Source organism: Zingiber officinale, chromosome 8A (assembly GCF_018446385.1).
Source record: "Zingiber officinale cultivar Zhangliang chromosome 8A, Zo_v1.1, whole genome shotgun sequence".
Lineage (NCBI taxonomy): Eukaryota > Viridiplantae > Streptophyta > Magnoliopsida > Zingiberales > Zingiberaceae > Zingiber > Zingiber officinale.
Genome location: NC_056000.1, coordinates 5,867,212 through 5,881,859, shown reverse-complemented (window position 1 = coordinate 5,881,859; position 14,648 = coordinate 5,867,212). Strand labels below are relative to the sequence as shown.

General features: G+C 35.3%; 1 protein-coding gene across 1 annotated transcript; it reads left to right on the top strand.

The window, feature by feature from the left end:
* Window positions 1–12,255: 12,255 nt before the first annotated feature.
* Window positions 12,256–13,692, top strand: LOC122009838 (protein FAR1-RELATED SEQUENCE 5-like). Its single transcript, XM_042566148.1, has 4 exons — window positions 12,256–12,344; window positions 12,532–12,635; window positions 12,725–13,218; window positions 13,393–13,692. The coding sequence occupies exons 1-4, from the start codon at window positions 12,256–12,258 to the stop codon at window positions 13,690–13,692; spliced, it is 987 nt and encodes a 328-aa protein (XP_042422082.1).
* The last annotated feature ends 956 nt before the right edge of the window (window positions 13,693–14,648 follow it).

The window sequence follows — 14,648 nt, the reverse complement described above, 5'->3', positions numbered from 1 at the left end:
TCGATCGACTGATCCATAGGTTCGGTCAACCGATCAGCCTTCCTACCAAGTCTGTTTTGCTCGATCTAAACTCTATGCCACGTCAGCCTGGTTCAGTCGACTGATCCCAAGGTTCGATCGACCGATCCTTTTGGATTCTATAAAACAGAGTTAGTTCCACGAGTATAAAAATGCTCCTGTAAAACAAATTTAGCATAGTATAAAGGCCTGTTTTGATCTCAACTTATAAACCTCTTAGTTCCTTCAGTTGGATCAACAACCTAGGGTTTGTCCTTTCCCGAGACACAACCTCCTTGTTGCTCCACTCCAGCTACTTACCTCAATCTATCTATCAAATATTAGGTCCTCCAAACCTGTTTGGATTTCAGCTTAGCATCAGATCAACTCATCAGGACTTCCTCTCAATATCAGGTTTTCCAGACTTATCAAATCCAACTATCAGGTGTTAGGTCCTCAACTTACCTAGACTTCCTGCCTGGCTTCCACGTTCTGTTAACACTTCCCTGCTTAGCTACAACTAGAATTTTTTTGGTTGAATAAATAGCCTTCACACTTAGTCAAATCATCATATCACAACCAGACTTAACTTGAACCTTTCATAATATCAAAACTCATGTTCGATTCTGGTACATTCTATATCAACAAACACTGGTGAGCGAGGGCTGACATCACCGGTTTAGCCTCTCCGATGTTTAAGTCAACAAAGTGCTGAATAAGAAGGTGATTCTCTAAAGGATAGAGTTTGAACTATAAAAGAGAGGTCTTCCGCAGGGGAAGGGCTTTGACAAGTTGTATGTTGAGTTGGCATCCACTGGGTAAGAGCTTTAAGAGGCTATGAAGTAGAGTGTCTTTCATTGGGGGAAGGCCTTTTGAGAGCTAATGTGCCTTCAAGAAGGGCTTTTGTAGACCGCGGAGAAGTATCTGTAGAGTTGTGGAACAGCTCTGCTAGAGGAAGGGATTTTGTAGTCTATGGAGAAAAGTGTCTCCCACTGGACTCTATATAGTTGTGGAATAGAGTGCCGCCTATTAGATTCTGCAGAGTTATAAAGCATAATGCCTTCGTTGGAGGAAGGGATTTTGTAGGAGTAGTAATAGAAGAAGAAGAGCTGTGTATGACCTGGTTATATCATAGTGAATTGTTTGGCAAAGTGGCTAAGGGAGAAGAAGAGAGGAACCCTCTTCAATGAACTTCATCTGCCATTTATAAAAATGAAGTTTGGTTTTATATGTGTAGCCACCCATGTCAATTCACTGTTCCTTAGGTAAGGAATGATAACTGTCACTTCAGAGTCTATAAAGGCTACAATTGTCACTTCGTATAAGAGGTATGATGTAGTTGTTACTCTATATCAAAGACATTGTGGTAAAAGACAAATATGCTTGCCCAAGCACCCCCGCCAACTTGACTTTATATCAAAGACATGCTCTTACATCTAGGGTTCATCATGTCGTGGACAAGTATAGTTAAACCTTTTATGTCAAAGACATGCTCTTACATCTAGGGGCTCATCATGTCGTGCTCTTACATCTAAGGGCTCATCATGCCGTGTACAAGTATAGGTCAACCTTTTATGTCAAAGACATGCTCTTACATCTAGGGGCTCATCATGCCGTGGACAAGTATAGGTCAACCCTTAGATAAGGAATGATGATTGTCACTTCAGAGTCTGTGTACTTTAAGAGTACATAAACTTTCGAGTCCATGAAAACTGAGTTTAAGTCTAAAAGGATATTGCATCTTAAGATCATGTCTACTAACAGTCTAACATGGACTTGCACTAGTAGATTTACAGGGACTGCTGGGGCATAGACTACGAGAAACATCACAATAATTTTATAAGAGATCATTGAAAAAAAATAGTTCCAATTAAAAATTAAGATCAAACAACCGATCACAGTTCATAATAATATATATAAAATTTCACTCGATGACACAAATGCTAAAAAAAATTGTTTTTGGTGAGGAAATTTTTACCTGCCTATTCACCAAACCTACCGAGTTTGTTGTTCAAAATTTCGTTTTGGATTCTACAAATTTAGTCGCGATCCAAATATTAAACAAACTTTAGTTTATTTTTTGATGAGTACTTTTCAACGTCATTTAATAACGGCTTGAAGGTTTAAAAAATCTAGGAGATGATTTAAGCAGGATACAGAGGTTCCACTTAACAGATTCAGAAAACTATAGATTTGGGGAGAATCTTTTAGTAATGAATATTTAGGTTTGTATTATGGGAGTTACAAGTTTTATCATCAAAACCTTCAGCGAAGTTTATTTAACACGATTTAAATTTCTGAAGTTCGTATTTTTAATTAAAAATACTAGGCATTTTTCATCCCAGCATTCTATATAGCCTATCGAATAAAAAACCAAAAGATCGATCAATTCTCTCTAAAACTTTACTGGAGAATATGAATAATAACGAACATAGAGCGATCTTTAAAATATTCTCCAACCACCCGATTCGGTAAACGTTTCGAATTTAAAATCACTGGGGAAGATTTTGCATATACAAACAGAATCCTGGCGGATTTTAAAATAGGCAATAATTGCAGGTTAATCAATAAAAAAAATGAAGGCCTTGCTTCATGTTCATGAATCCAAGCTGTGGTTGATCATCAAACGGGGATAAGAAGTTTCAAGGACAATGATACAGCAACATAATGGACAATCGTTCGTTACGATAATTTCCAATTTAAATAGAAAATTTTTATAAAACCGACCCAATCACTCCACGATTAGTGCCCACTCAAATAAACTGGGATGAAAAGTTTGGCGACGGCGGGCCCAACCGCGCTGGGCAAAGTTGGCGTCCTGACGATCGAGAGAGCGAACGTTAAAACAAATGTAACGGGGCAGCATTGATTGGACGACACGTCGTAGCGGAGGATTACTACAGTCTTAGTTGTTGGTTCGTTGAACTGGCGCTGTTCCAGACAAATATTAGTCGACTTATTTCAATTTCTTACGGAGACAAAATGCATGGTTTCCTTTGGCTTGTCGATTGATTTGCAAAAAGAACCATTCCAGACTAATTGGCCTGCTCTGCTCTTACTTAGGAAGACACAACGCGTAACAGCCAGTCAAATTGCCAATCAGTGCTGTGAATTTGTAGCTGCTTCTGTCTGAAAGCTGGAGATAATGCATTGGACAAACAACTCGAATATTAATTGGGTGAAGACCAATCAAATAACACCCTGGATAAATAGCTCGAATATTACGGGGTGAAGACCAATCAAATAACACCCTGGACAAATGACTCAAACATTGACTAGGTGAAGACCTTTAATCGGGAAAGATGACCTTCTAAGTGAGAAATCCTCTTTGCAGCAAACAAATGTTAGTATCAAAAATCAGGGAAGAAGTCTCTGATGAAGACCCTCCGACTCACAAGTAAGTTTGGTGTCCAAGCGAGAAGAATAATAGTAGATGAGGAGCAGAGCGAGCGCATATTGAAAAATATAGTAAACCATGTATCTTATTATCGGAGAAGGCCCTCTTTATATATCACCTCTATAACTTCCGTAATTATGAGATGATAGAGAATGTCAGGTGTAAGAAATTGTCGAGTAAAGGAATATGTATAATCTGGGAGGTGTACAGTCCCTGTCCGAAAAATCTTCCGTTACTCATGCACACCCATTTTGTAACTGACGTTATTAATAAAACGATTGAAGGAATATGCTATCATAATGTGTTAACTGATGAAAAATGTAATCACCTTCGAAGAATATTCCATTAAATACTTATATAACAATAGAAGAATATTCTCTGACAAACAGTTGTTATTCTCTGATAAATTCTTATGGTTCTCTAACAATGTTATTTTCTAAGCATATCTCGGCCAAACATTGGTTGATCGGGTGCATATATTATAGTGGCTAACTAATATATGAATGGAACATTGAGTTCAGTAAAGATATTCAGCACTTAAGACTCTCTTAATATGTATTATATAATGCTGGAGATCTAATGATGCAGTAATGGAAAACAAAGTCTCCTAGGTTCAGACGGTTCTATGACCAACCGATCATTTGCAATGATACTTGTTTCTAAAGAATAGGAAACTGAGCCCCGAAAAGTTTGATCGGTGCTATCAGTCAATCGCCCTTGTACTTAAGGGTTTGTCCATGAAGTGACAAATTAAGTTCTAGAAATTTGGTCGAGTTTCTTCTGAGATTTACCTTGTATGCCTACTCTTCGGAAATACGAATATTGAGTCCTAATCAACCAACTTTGTACCCGGCCGCCCATATGCAGTACAGGGGAATGAACAAAGAAAATTCATATGTTTGACCGGATGTATATTGAATTGTATTCTAAGGGCGAAAGGTTGGATCATTGAAACTCGGACGAATATATAATCGGACGGTTTTATGGAAGGCCAGTCCTTTCTCCAAACTGAGTGATCTAGTTATATACTAATTGTCTTGCCATAAAAGCGACACATTAGGTCCCATAGGTTCGGTCAATTTTAGGGCCAATGGTCCTTACCTTGGAAGCCTTAGAGCTAGGCGAAAAGTCAGGTGAGGAGTCAAGTCCGATAAAAGAGACCCTTTAATTACCACTCCTTTTAACTTTGACTACTATCTTATTTTAACTTCAACCTCCACCGGATTCCATACTTAACATCCCGTATCAGGAGTCTAGTTCAGCGAGGGGTATGCTTACAATTCAAGGAATCACGAACACGTGAGCCAAACAGTGTTTTGCAATAATGCCAAGGCCCCAGACGTGATGCGATGGCTATAGCTGCAGATAAATTTTCTGTGGTGCTGGTGATTAGCCTACTGGTGATCGACGACTATAATTTATTAATTTTTTAAAGAAATAAAATAGAGATGATAATGGAGCACATGAATAATACCGGCCACTTTTTCCACCCCAAAAGAAGGGGAAGAAGAAACAGAATGATCGTTTTGATGCTCCACTTCCTGCTATACCTTCGCTTTTAACACCAATGATTAATGAAGACGATGACGTTCAGACTTATCCAAAAGATGCTGCAACAAACTTTAAAGAATTTGCTCTTCGACTTGAGTGTACTCGCATACAGATACAGTGTGTTTAAAGGAACCGGATCTTCTTGTCCTCTTGTCTTGGTTCATTTTTGGATAGAGGCAAAGAAATTGATGAGAGACAATGACCTCTACCTTTTAACAGATGAAGGTTCATTGCTCTCCACTAATACAAAAGCTGAATCAATTCATGGTCCAATTTTTATGGACTAGAAGAACCGCCCCCCGTGTTCGAAAGCCTTTGTGCATTTTGTCACGTGGCGTCAATCAAAGAGCGACGCTATGTACTTGGGTCGGGCCTGTGTAAAAGCTAAAATCAACTAGGCATCTGAGTGAGTGGGCTCAATAATAAGACTGGTTCATTCTATAACACAGTTGGACAAAAATAGCAAATTGCTTTCCCCCCCTCCCCCTCCCGTCAACGCGCACCCCTCCACTTCCCCTCTCTCCCCCGCCAAAAAGACGCATGTAACCTTAACCACTTTTTTGTTTTGTTTTTTTTTTTTATTTTTTTATATTTTTTTTAACTCATACTTATATATTCATACTTATATATTTTTAATTTTTAATTTTTAATTAATTTTAATTTTTAATTTTTAATTAATTTTATTTTAAAATTTTTTTATTCATACTTATATATTTTAAAATTTTTTTAATTTCATTTTTAAAATTAATTTTATTTTTAATTTTTTTCATTCATACTTATATATTTTAAAATTTTTATTTAGTTTATATATTTTAAAATTTTTATTTAGTTTACATTTTTAATCAATTTTATTTATTATTTTTCATTAATATTTATATATATTTTTAATTTTATTTAATTTTATTTAGTTTTATTTTTAAATTAATTTTGTTTATTATTTTTCATTAATACTTATATTTTTTTAATTTTTTTTTATTTTTTTTAGTTTTATTTTTAATTAATTTTATTTATTATTTTTTAATTTTTAAATATTTATTTAATTTTATTTCTTTAATCAATTTTGTTTATTATTTTTTATCAAATTTATTAATTTTTTTTATTTTATATAATTTTTAAATTACTCCCTTCCTTTAAATTACATTTCTAATTTGACACTTAAATTACCCGCATCCAACTATTAACACATATCATAATCTTCTCTCCCTTTAAATCATCCCTCCCTCCAACCATTGACATATAACACATGTCAGAATCTCTCACCCTCTTTAAATTACCCATCATCCAACCATTGACACCTGTCAAAACACTCCCTCCATTTAAATTCGTCATTCTTCAACCATTGACACCTGTCAAAACACCCCCTCCCTTTAAATTACCCCTCTTCAATGCTTGACATATGTCAGAACTTTAAATTACCCCACTTCTAACCCTTGACACATGTCAAAATCTTTTATCCCTTTAAATGACCCCCCTTCCAACCCTTGACACATGTCAAAATCTCTCATAACTTTAAATGGTCCCCCTTTCAACACTTGACATATGTTAAAATCTCTCATCCCTTTAAATTACCCCCACTTCCAACTCTTGACACATGTCAGAACTTCTCACTTTCTTTAAATTACCCATCATTCAATCCTTGACACATGTCAGAACCTCCCCTCCCTTTAAATTACCCACCCTTCAACTCTTGACACATGTCAGAACCTCCCCTCCCCTTAAATTACCCACCCTTAAACTCTTGACACATGTCAGAACCTCCCCTCCCCTTAAATTACCCACCCTTCAACTTTTGACACGTGTCAAAACATCTCCCTTTAAATCCTCCTCTCACACTTCATTTTTAGTCACTCTTCATTCACACCTCCCTTCACTGATATCTCCCTCTCAGCTTCTCCTTCTCTCTTTCTGAAAATATGGATGACTATTTGGGCTTATTTTCAGATAGTTGGTCAATTGAGAATGATGTTCCTAGTCAAGATATCTCCAACAACAATCGCGATTATACAATCGAATTTACCACAGATCAGGTTAGTTATTATCATTGTTTTATGTATATTTATTATTTATTTTATAAGTAGAGAAATTATATTAAGATTGATAATGTCATACTTATGCATCTTTGTTATATTTTTTTATATAGATATTTAAAAGTAGAGAAGATATGATAAATTGAGTAAAGACAGTTGGTTTGAAGAATGGTATTGTAGTGGTTATTAAAAATTCTGCTAATTTAAAAGGTGGCAAGCTACCAAAGTGTCATCTTATGTGTGAAAGAGGTGGAAAGTATAAACCGCCACGATATCTAGTTGATGGGCAATCCTTAAAAAGAAATACTGGGACTAAAAAATGTGAATGCTCATTTGAGCTGCGAGGTATACCAATACCTCCAGATGGTGTGATGTGGGGTTTAAGGGTTGTTTGTGGTTTTCATAATCATCAATTAGCATAATATATTGATGGACATGAGTACCCGAGTAGGTTAAAACCAAAAGAAAAAGAATTTGTGCTTGACATGGCCAACAGCACCACACCTCGTGAAATTCTTAGTATTTTGAAGGAAAGAGACCCATCAAACACTACGGGGATCAAAAGCATTTATAATGCTATTTTCACAAATAAATCCGCTAAACGGGGTGGCCTAAATTCTATTCAGTATGTCTTGGACCAATTAATCAAGAAAGAATACCTCCATAAATACCGTACAAATCCAGACACCAACGAAATCACAGATATTATTTGGGTTCATCCAAAAAGTCTAGAGCTGTCTGTCAACTTTTCATCTGTGTTGATCATTGATGCCACATACAAGACCAATGAGTATCGGATACCACTATTGGAGGTTGTGGGTATCACATCCACAATGCGAACTTACTCACTTATGTTTGCATATCTTAGTAATGAGAAGACAGAGCAACTGACATGGGCATTAGGTACCTTAAAGAAGTGGATGGTTGAAAAGAAGGCATCGTTACCATTGGTATTTGTTTCAGATCGAGATTTGTCGCTTATTAATGCAATTGAAACATGTTTTCCCAATGCACGCCACATCCTTTGTATTTGGCACATAAACCAGTGCGTAATGAAGAAATGTGTCTCTATGCTTGGTCTTGAGTAACAACATTTTTATGCATCATGACACTCACTCATTAATTCATCGACACAATGGTCTTATCAGCATAAGTGGGATGTCATGCGCAAAGAGTATCAACGATTCGAGGGTGCTCTAAATTATCTTTGGGATACATGGTTACACCCTTACAAAGAGCGGTTTGTTTCAGCATGGGTTGATACATGTATGCACCTCGGGAGCAATTCAAATCAAAGGTATAGTCATTTTATAGTTTTATTATTTAAATTTTGTTTATTATTGTAGTATTTCAATTCTTTTCAGTATTTAAACACAATGCATTTTTTTTATTACAGGGCAGAATCTGCACATGCGAGATTGAAGTTATATTTGGGAGATATCATGTCATCCCTACAGACATCTTTTGAAAAAATACATAAGATGTTGAGAATTCAGTTTGGGGATATTAAGAAGTCGTTCGAAAAATCTCTGAACATTCCACGCCATCAACATTTACATGATGACATTTTCAGTCAAATAAGGTGTCGGATTTCATTAGAGGCAATGGAGTTGATTTCTGGTCAGCTAAAATGTATTGAGGAAGCATCTCACCAGCTATCCGGCAGATGCAACTGTTCTATCAAAATTGTATACGGATTGCCATGCGAGCATGATCTTGCACATTACCAGTACTTTTCCATTCCAATTCCGCTTCAGAGTATCAACGCTCATTGGAGGAGATTGTCGATGCACGCACATCAGTTTAATGACGAGGGAGCAGAACCTAACAGGACATCCCACGTTGTTGAGATATTAGATGGGATGGATCCATATATGCGAGAGCATATGATAAACAAGTTTCTTGATATGATTGATCCATCTCAAAGTACATTGCGAGCTCCTTCATACAACACAGAACATAGAGGTCGACCTACGGGTAGAGATGAGCAAAGTGGACGCCGCATATCTTCTTTCGGAGAAGCATCCACTTCAGGATCTAGGGTCTCTCAACCGATTGCAACATCTCAAGGGAGAGGAAGACGTGGAAGAGGGTCGAAGGTTCTCAATACTCAAACAACCCATGATTACTCTCCAGTTCCACCCATCCGTGATACTTATATTGAGAAATTACCTGTGCCTCTGCAGCGTTATATTTCTCACACTGTTGATGTTCAACCTGATGGTCATTGTGGATTCAGGGCAATAGCTGCACTAATTGGGTATGGTGAAGAAGGTTGGGTTCAAGTACGATTTGAACTTATAGAAGAGATTCAACAAAATAAGGATCTATATGATCAACTTTATCCAGATCCAAATTTGGTAACCAATCTATTATTCCAGAAATATATTGGATGGACGCTATGCCTTTGGGAATTGTCATCGCATCAAGGTACAATCTTGTACTTCATACATTTGGTGAGAATATTGGGAGTTGTTTTACTCACTTGCCATTAAGAACTCCTCCAGTTCCAAACCAAGAACGTCGAGAAATAGCTATTGCTCATATTGGCAATCACTTCGTACAAGTTTTCTTATATCCTCATTATCCTGTACCACCCATTCCAACTTGGTGGTGGCAACATTCATCGTATGAAGCTAAAGGATGGGTCACTCGTTACAGGACACGCGCTCATTTGTGGTACGAAATAATAGGTGCACCACCACCAAATGCATCGGGAGCAGAATTTGGAGGCAATATTGATTAAGATTTCTATTTTTATATGTTTTTATGTTTTTTTTGTATTATTACATGTACTCTTCATTTGGAAAAAATATATTTGTTCCTAAGTTATGAATGTGTTCATTATTAATTGGTAGTATTTTTTTTGTTTTAAATATAAACTAAAAATAAATAAAAGATTATAAACATAAAAAAAAAAATATTGAAAAAAATAAAATTGAAAAAAATTTGATAAAGAAATTGATTAAAAAATTAATAAAAAATTAAAATTTTAAAAAAGCAATTGAAAAAATATAAGTATTATGAAAAAAATAATAAATTAAATTATTTAAAAAAATACAAATAAATAAAATTTATATAAAATTGAAAATAAAGTATTGATAAAAAATAATAAATTAAATTAATTAAAAAAATAAAAACTAAATAAATTTATATAAAATTGAAAAATAAAGTATTGATAAAAAATAATAAATTAAATTAATTAAAAAAATAAAAACTAAATAAATTTATATAAAATTGAAAAATAAAGTATTGATAAAAAATAATAAATTAAATTAATTTAAAAAGTAAAATTAAATAAAATTAAAAAATATAATTGTATGAGAGTTATTTTTAAATAAAATTAATTAAAAAATTAAAACAAAATGAGAATTAAATGAAATTAAAAAAAAACAAAAAAAAAAAGGGAGGTGGAGGGGTACATGCGTCTTTTGGCAGGGAGAGAGAGAGAGAGGGGGGAGGTGGAGGAGGTGGGTTGACGGGGGGGAAGCAGCCCTCACAAAAATATTACACTCTTGTTTCATTCTTGGACAAAATATTTATGTTTATTTTTACTTAGAGAAATCTAACTAATGGATCAGTAAAGTACTCGTTTTAAAAAAAAGATTTAAAATTAATTACGTTTAAAAAAATCCATTAAAAATAATTTCCCCGTTTTTTTCTTGACAAAGTCGAATTAAATTACATATTGAACTGGATAATGTCTGCACAGAGAAAAAATAAGATTTTTTGACTTGACAGCTAATCATAAATCTAAATTAAATTAACCCATTAACTAATAATTATGACGATATTTAATTGTAATAATAAAAAATCTCCATAGCCACGTCGGACCCTGCAAAGTATCATCAAGAGTGTTATTAGTTAATTTCCCAGAGTTTCGAACTGTCAATTTCACCTTACTTATTAACTTAGAATTTATAAACACGAGCAACAACTGTAATGGGCCTCGCATAATACGTTGCCCAGGTGCCCAGAAAAGTTATTCTTTTAGTCGATTATTATTATGGATCAGGAGATGGTTTAATGTATAATCATATATAGTTAGCGATTATTATGGATCAGGAGATGGTTTAATGTATAATCATATATAGTTGGATCACGGTTATAATTTGATCGTAATTGATTGTGATTTCTTTTTAAATTTATTTTTCCACCTAGATTATAGTTTGGGTCAGGATGGACGATTGAAAACCGTGATTGAGCCTTCGAGCAATCTCCAGTCACTCACTTCTATTCAAATTATAATCTGGATGAAAAGATAAACTAATTAAAAAATTAAAATTAATTATGATGGAATTACGATCTTAATCCAACTATAATTATATTATAAATCATCATCTGTTCTATGAAAATTGGACAGGGCGTTTGGTAACGACGGTTGACATGCAACATATAAGCAGTTCGGATCGTCTGCACCACAAATCCCTGCTCCATCCCTGCACCACAAATCCCATATAAAATGTTATCACGTGCACAGCACGAGCTCACGCTGGACCACAAACTCACGCGAAACGCAATAGCCAGCAATCCCAAGCCTCTCCATCGTCCCCGCGACCGTGACAGTCGATCGGTTTACCAGCAAAAACGAAGAGGAGGAGGAGCCCTAACCTCACGCCGACGACGGAAGCCTCTCTCTACCACAGCATCCCCGACGGCGGAAAACCTTCACGCCCAAATATTTCCCAACCCTAACCCCTCGCGTCCTCGACGGCGCGCGGCGTCCGCGACGGCCTCCAACGGCCCCAACTCCCAAGCTCTATTCCAACTCCGGCGACCTATTACAGTTCCCTGACTCCTCTGAGGTCCAGCCCTGCCCGGCGACCAGCGACACCCAAGCTCTGCCGCCCTGATTTCAACTGTTGTAACATCTTTTGAGTTTTCCTCAGTGTCAGCTTTCCTTTAGGGAACTATAATAGGTTAGATGTTGAGTTTGTTGAGTTTGTTGAATACTGCACAGATGCAGTATTCATCTGGACCAAAATGCTGCACATATGCAGTATTCATCCGGACCAAAAAACAAAGTTTGAGCGTTCCTCAGCGTTCGCTGCACTTCCTTTAATGTTGAGTTCCAGATTTGATGTTGAATTTTGTTGATTAAACTCCTACATGATACATCAATCTAAAGATTACTCTTAAAAAAAAAACAAAATGTAACCCTCATTTGTTTGAACTGTTGGGCATGCTTATATTGTGCTATTATCAGATGGCACTCCAAAAAGAAAATTGATCAGCTTGCTATATACGTATCTATATGTGTTTGTTGCATGTTTATATTGCTATATGTGTTTGTTGCATGCACATGAAAGTTTTGACAAAGAAAATGCTGCACAGATGCAGTACTCAGTGCACAAAAATGTTGCACAGATACAGTATTCAGTGCACATAAGTATGGGCATTTGATACCTATTTTGGTTCTCGTTAATTACTATTCTTGGTAGGATCTGGAGCATTTGATAACTAAATAGAAGTTGGACATGCAGTAATTTGATATAAAATTGTTGTTTTTATATGCTTCTTTTGTGTTAATTTTTTTTCCATAATAAATTTTTTTTATAGGATCAAAGTAATTATCATGGAGGGTGAATCTACAAGTTGTCGTCGTTTGAATTTTGAAGGAAATGAGGATATTCAGGAAGGTAACTTTGATGTTATTGATGAAGGTAATAAGAATCATATTAGGAATGTATTGAGATTCATTATATCAAAGTTTCCTTTTTAGTCATTTTGCTTTGTTTGTTTGATTGTATAGGCTTGAATATTGAAACAGATTTGGATATACCACAAATAGGATTGGAATTTGAGATAGAAGAAGATGCATATCAATTTTATTTGGCATATGCTAAAAAGGTTGGATTTGGTGTAAGGAAAGGTAGAATCCACAAGGATGAATCGGGTAAATTACTTGATAGGGTTTTTTGTTGTTGTGCCCAAGGTAAAAGAGGAAAAGACAAACGAGATCTTTATGTCAAAGCAAGTCGTGATGAAACAAGGTTTGGTTGTGAGGCTAAGATGAAGATTTGTAATCGGAAAAAGAGCAAGTTTACTGTGGTACAGTTTGTTAAAGAGCATAATCATTATCTCTCAAGTCCAAACAAAACACACCTCTATAGAAGTCATAGAAATATATCTTCTTCCGCAGCGATACAGATTGAGATGGCAAGTGATGTGGGAATTCCCCCAAAAGCATCTCATGATCTTATGGTGAGGCAAGTTGATGGGAGGGAGAATTTAGGATTTATTCCTGTGTATTATAAAAACTACTTGCGATCCAAAAGAATAATAAATATGAGAGTTGGGGATACAAGGGGTGTATTGGAATATCTGCAGAAAATGCAGTTCGATGATCCTAATTTTTTTTATGCTATCCAAGTTGATGAAGATGATTTGATTACTAATATTTTTTGGTCTGATGCTAAGATGAGAGCTGATTATGCTAATTTTGGAGATGTTGTTTGCTTTGACACAACCTACAGAAAGAACAATGAAGGTCGACCAATTGCATTGTTTGTAGGTGTTAATCATCATAAACAATCTATACTTTTTGGCGCCGCTTTATTATATGATGAAACCAGTTTGACTTTTGAGTGGTTATTTGATACATTAACTAGAGCTATGGGTGAGAAAAAACCAACTACTATTCTTACAGATCAAGATGCAGCAATGACAAAGGCGTTAGCTTCCAGATGGCCTGAAACACATCATCGTTTGTGCATTTGACATATTTATCAAAATGTTGCCATACATTTGAGTGGAGTTTTTTCTATGTTTAGAGACTTTGCTAAAGATTTTTCCTCATGTATATATGATTTTGATGAAGAGGATGATTTTATTTCAGCATGGAACATGATGTTAACCAAGTATGCACTTGAAGACAATGATTGGTTGAGGCGCATGTACAACATCAAGGAAAAATGGGCTTTAGTATATGGACAACAAATGTTTTGTGCGGATATGACTACAACCCAAAGAAGTGAGAGCATGAATAGTATTGTGAAAAAGTATGTCACTTATAAACACAAGTTTTTAGACTTCTTCAGTCACTTCCAAAGACTCTTTGATGATCGTCGATATGAGGAATTAAAAGCTAATTTCAAATCAAATACAACTATTCCCTATTTAATGTTTCCAATTGAGATTTTAAAGCATGCTAGTGAAATTTATACTCCTGAGGTATACAAGTGTTTTCAACATGAATGGTGCTTATCTCATGATTCTAATCTAGAAATTTGTGAGGATGTTGATACATTTACAAAATATAAAGTTATTCCTCACAAAAAGAAAAACCATCATATAGTTACACTTGATAAGAAGTGTGAAAAAATTGAGTGTAGCTGTAGAAAATATGAATTTGCTCGAATTTTGTGTTCTCATATTCTGAAAATATTTACGTGGAAAAATATCATGAAGATCCCAAGTGATTATGTATTGAAAAGGTGGACAAGAAAAGCAAAAATTGGATATTTTGGAGTTAATGATTCAATGACTAACAATGTTAGTTTGGATCCAAAAGTACTTCAAAACATGCGTTACAAAGAGTTGTGTGGGTTGAATGTTCAATTGGTTACCAAGGCAGCAGAAAGGGATGACACTTACATGTTTGTTAAAGATGCTATGTTGAGCTTGTGTAAGATAGTGGATGATAAGTTACAAGGTAATGTATCAAATATCCAACA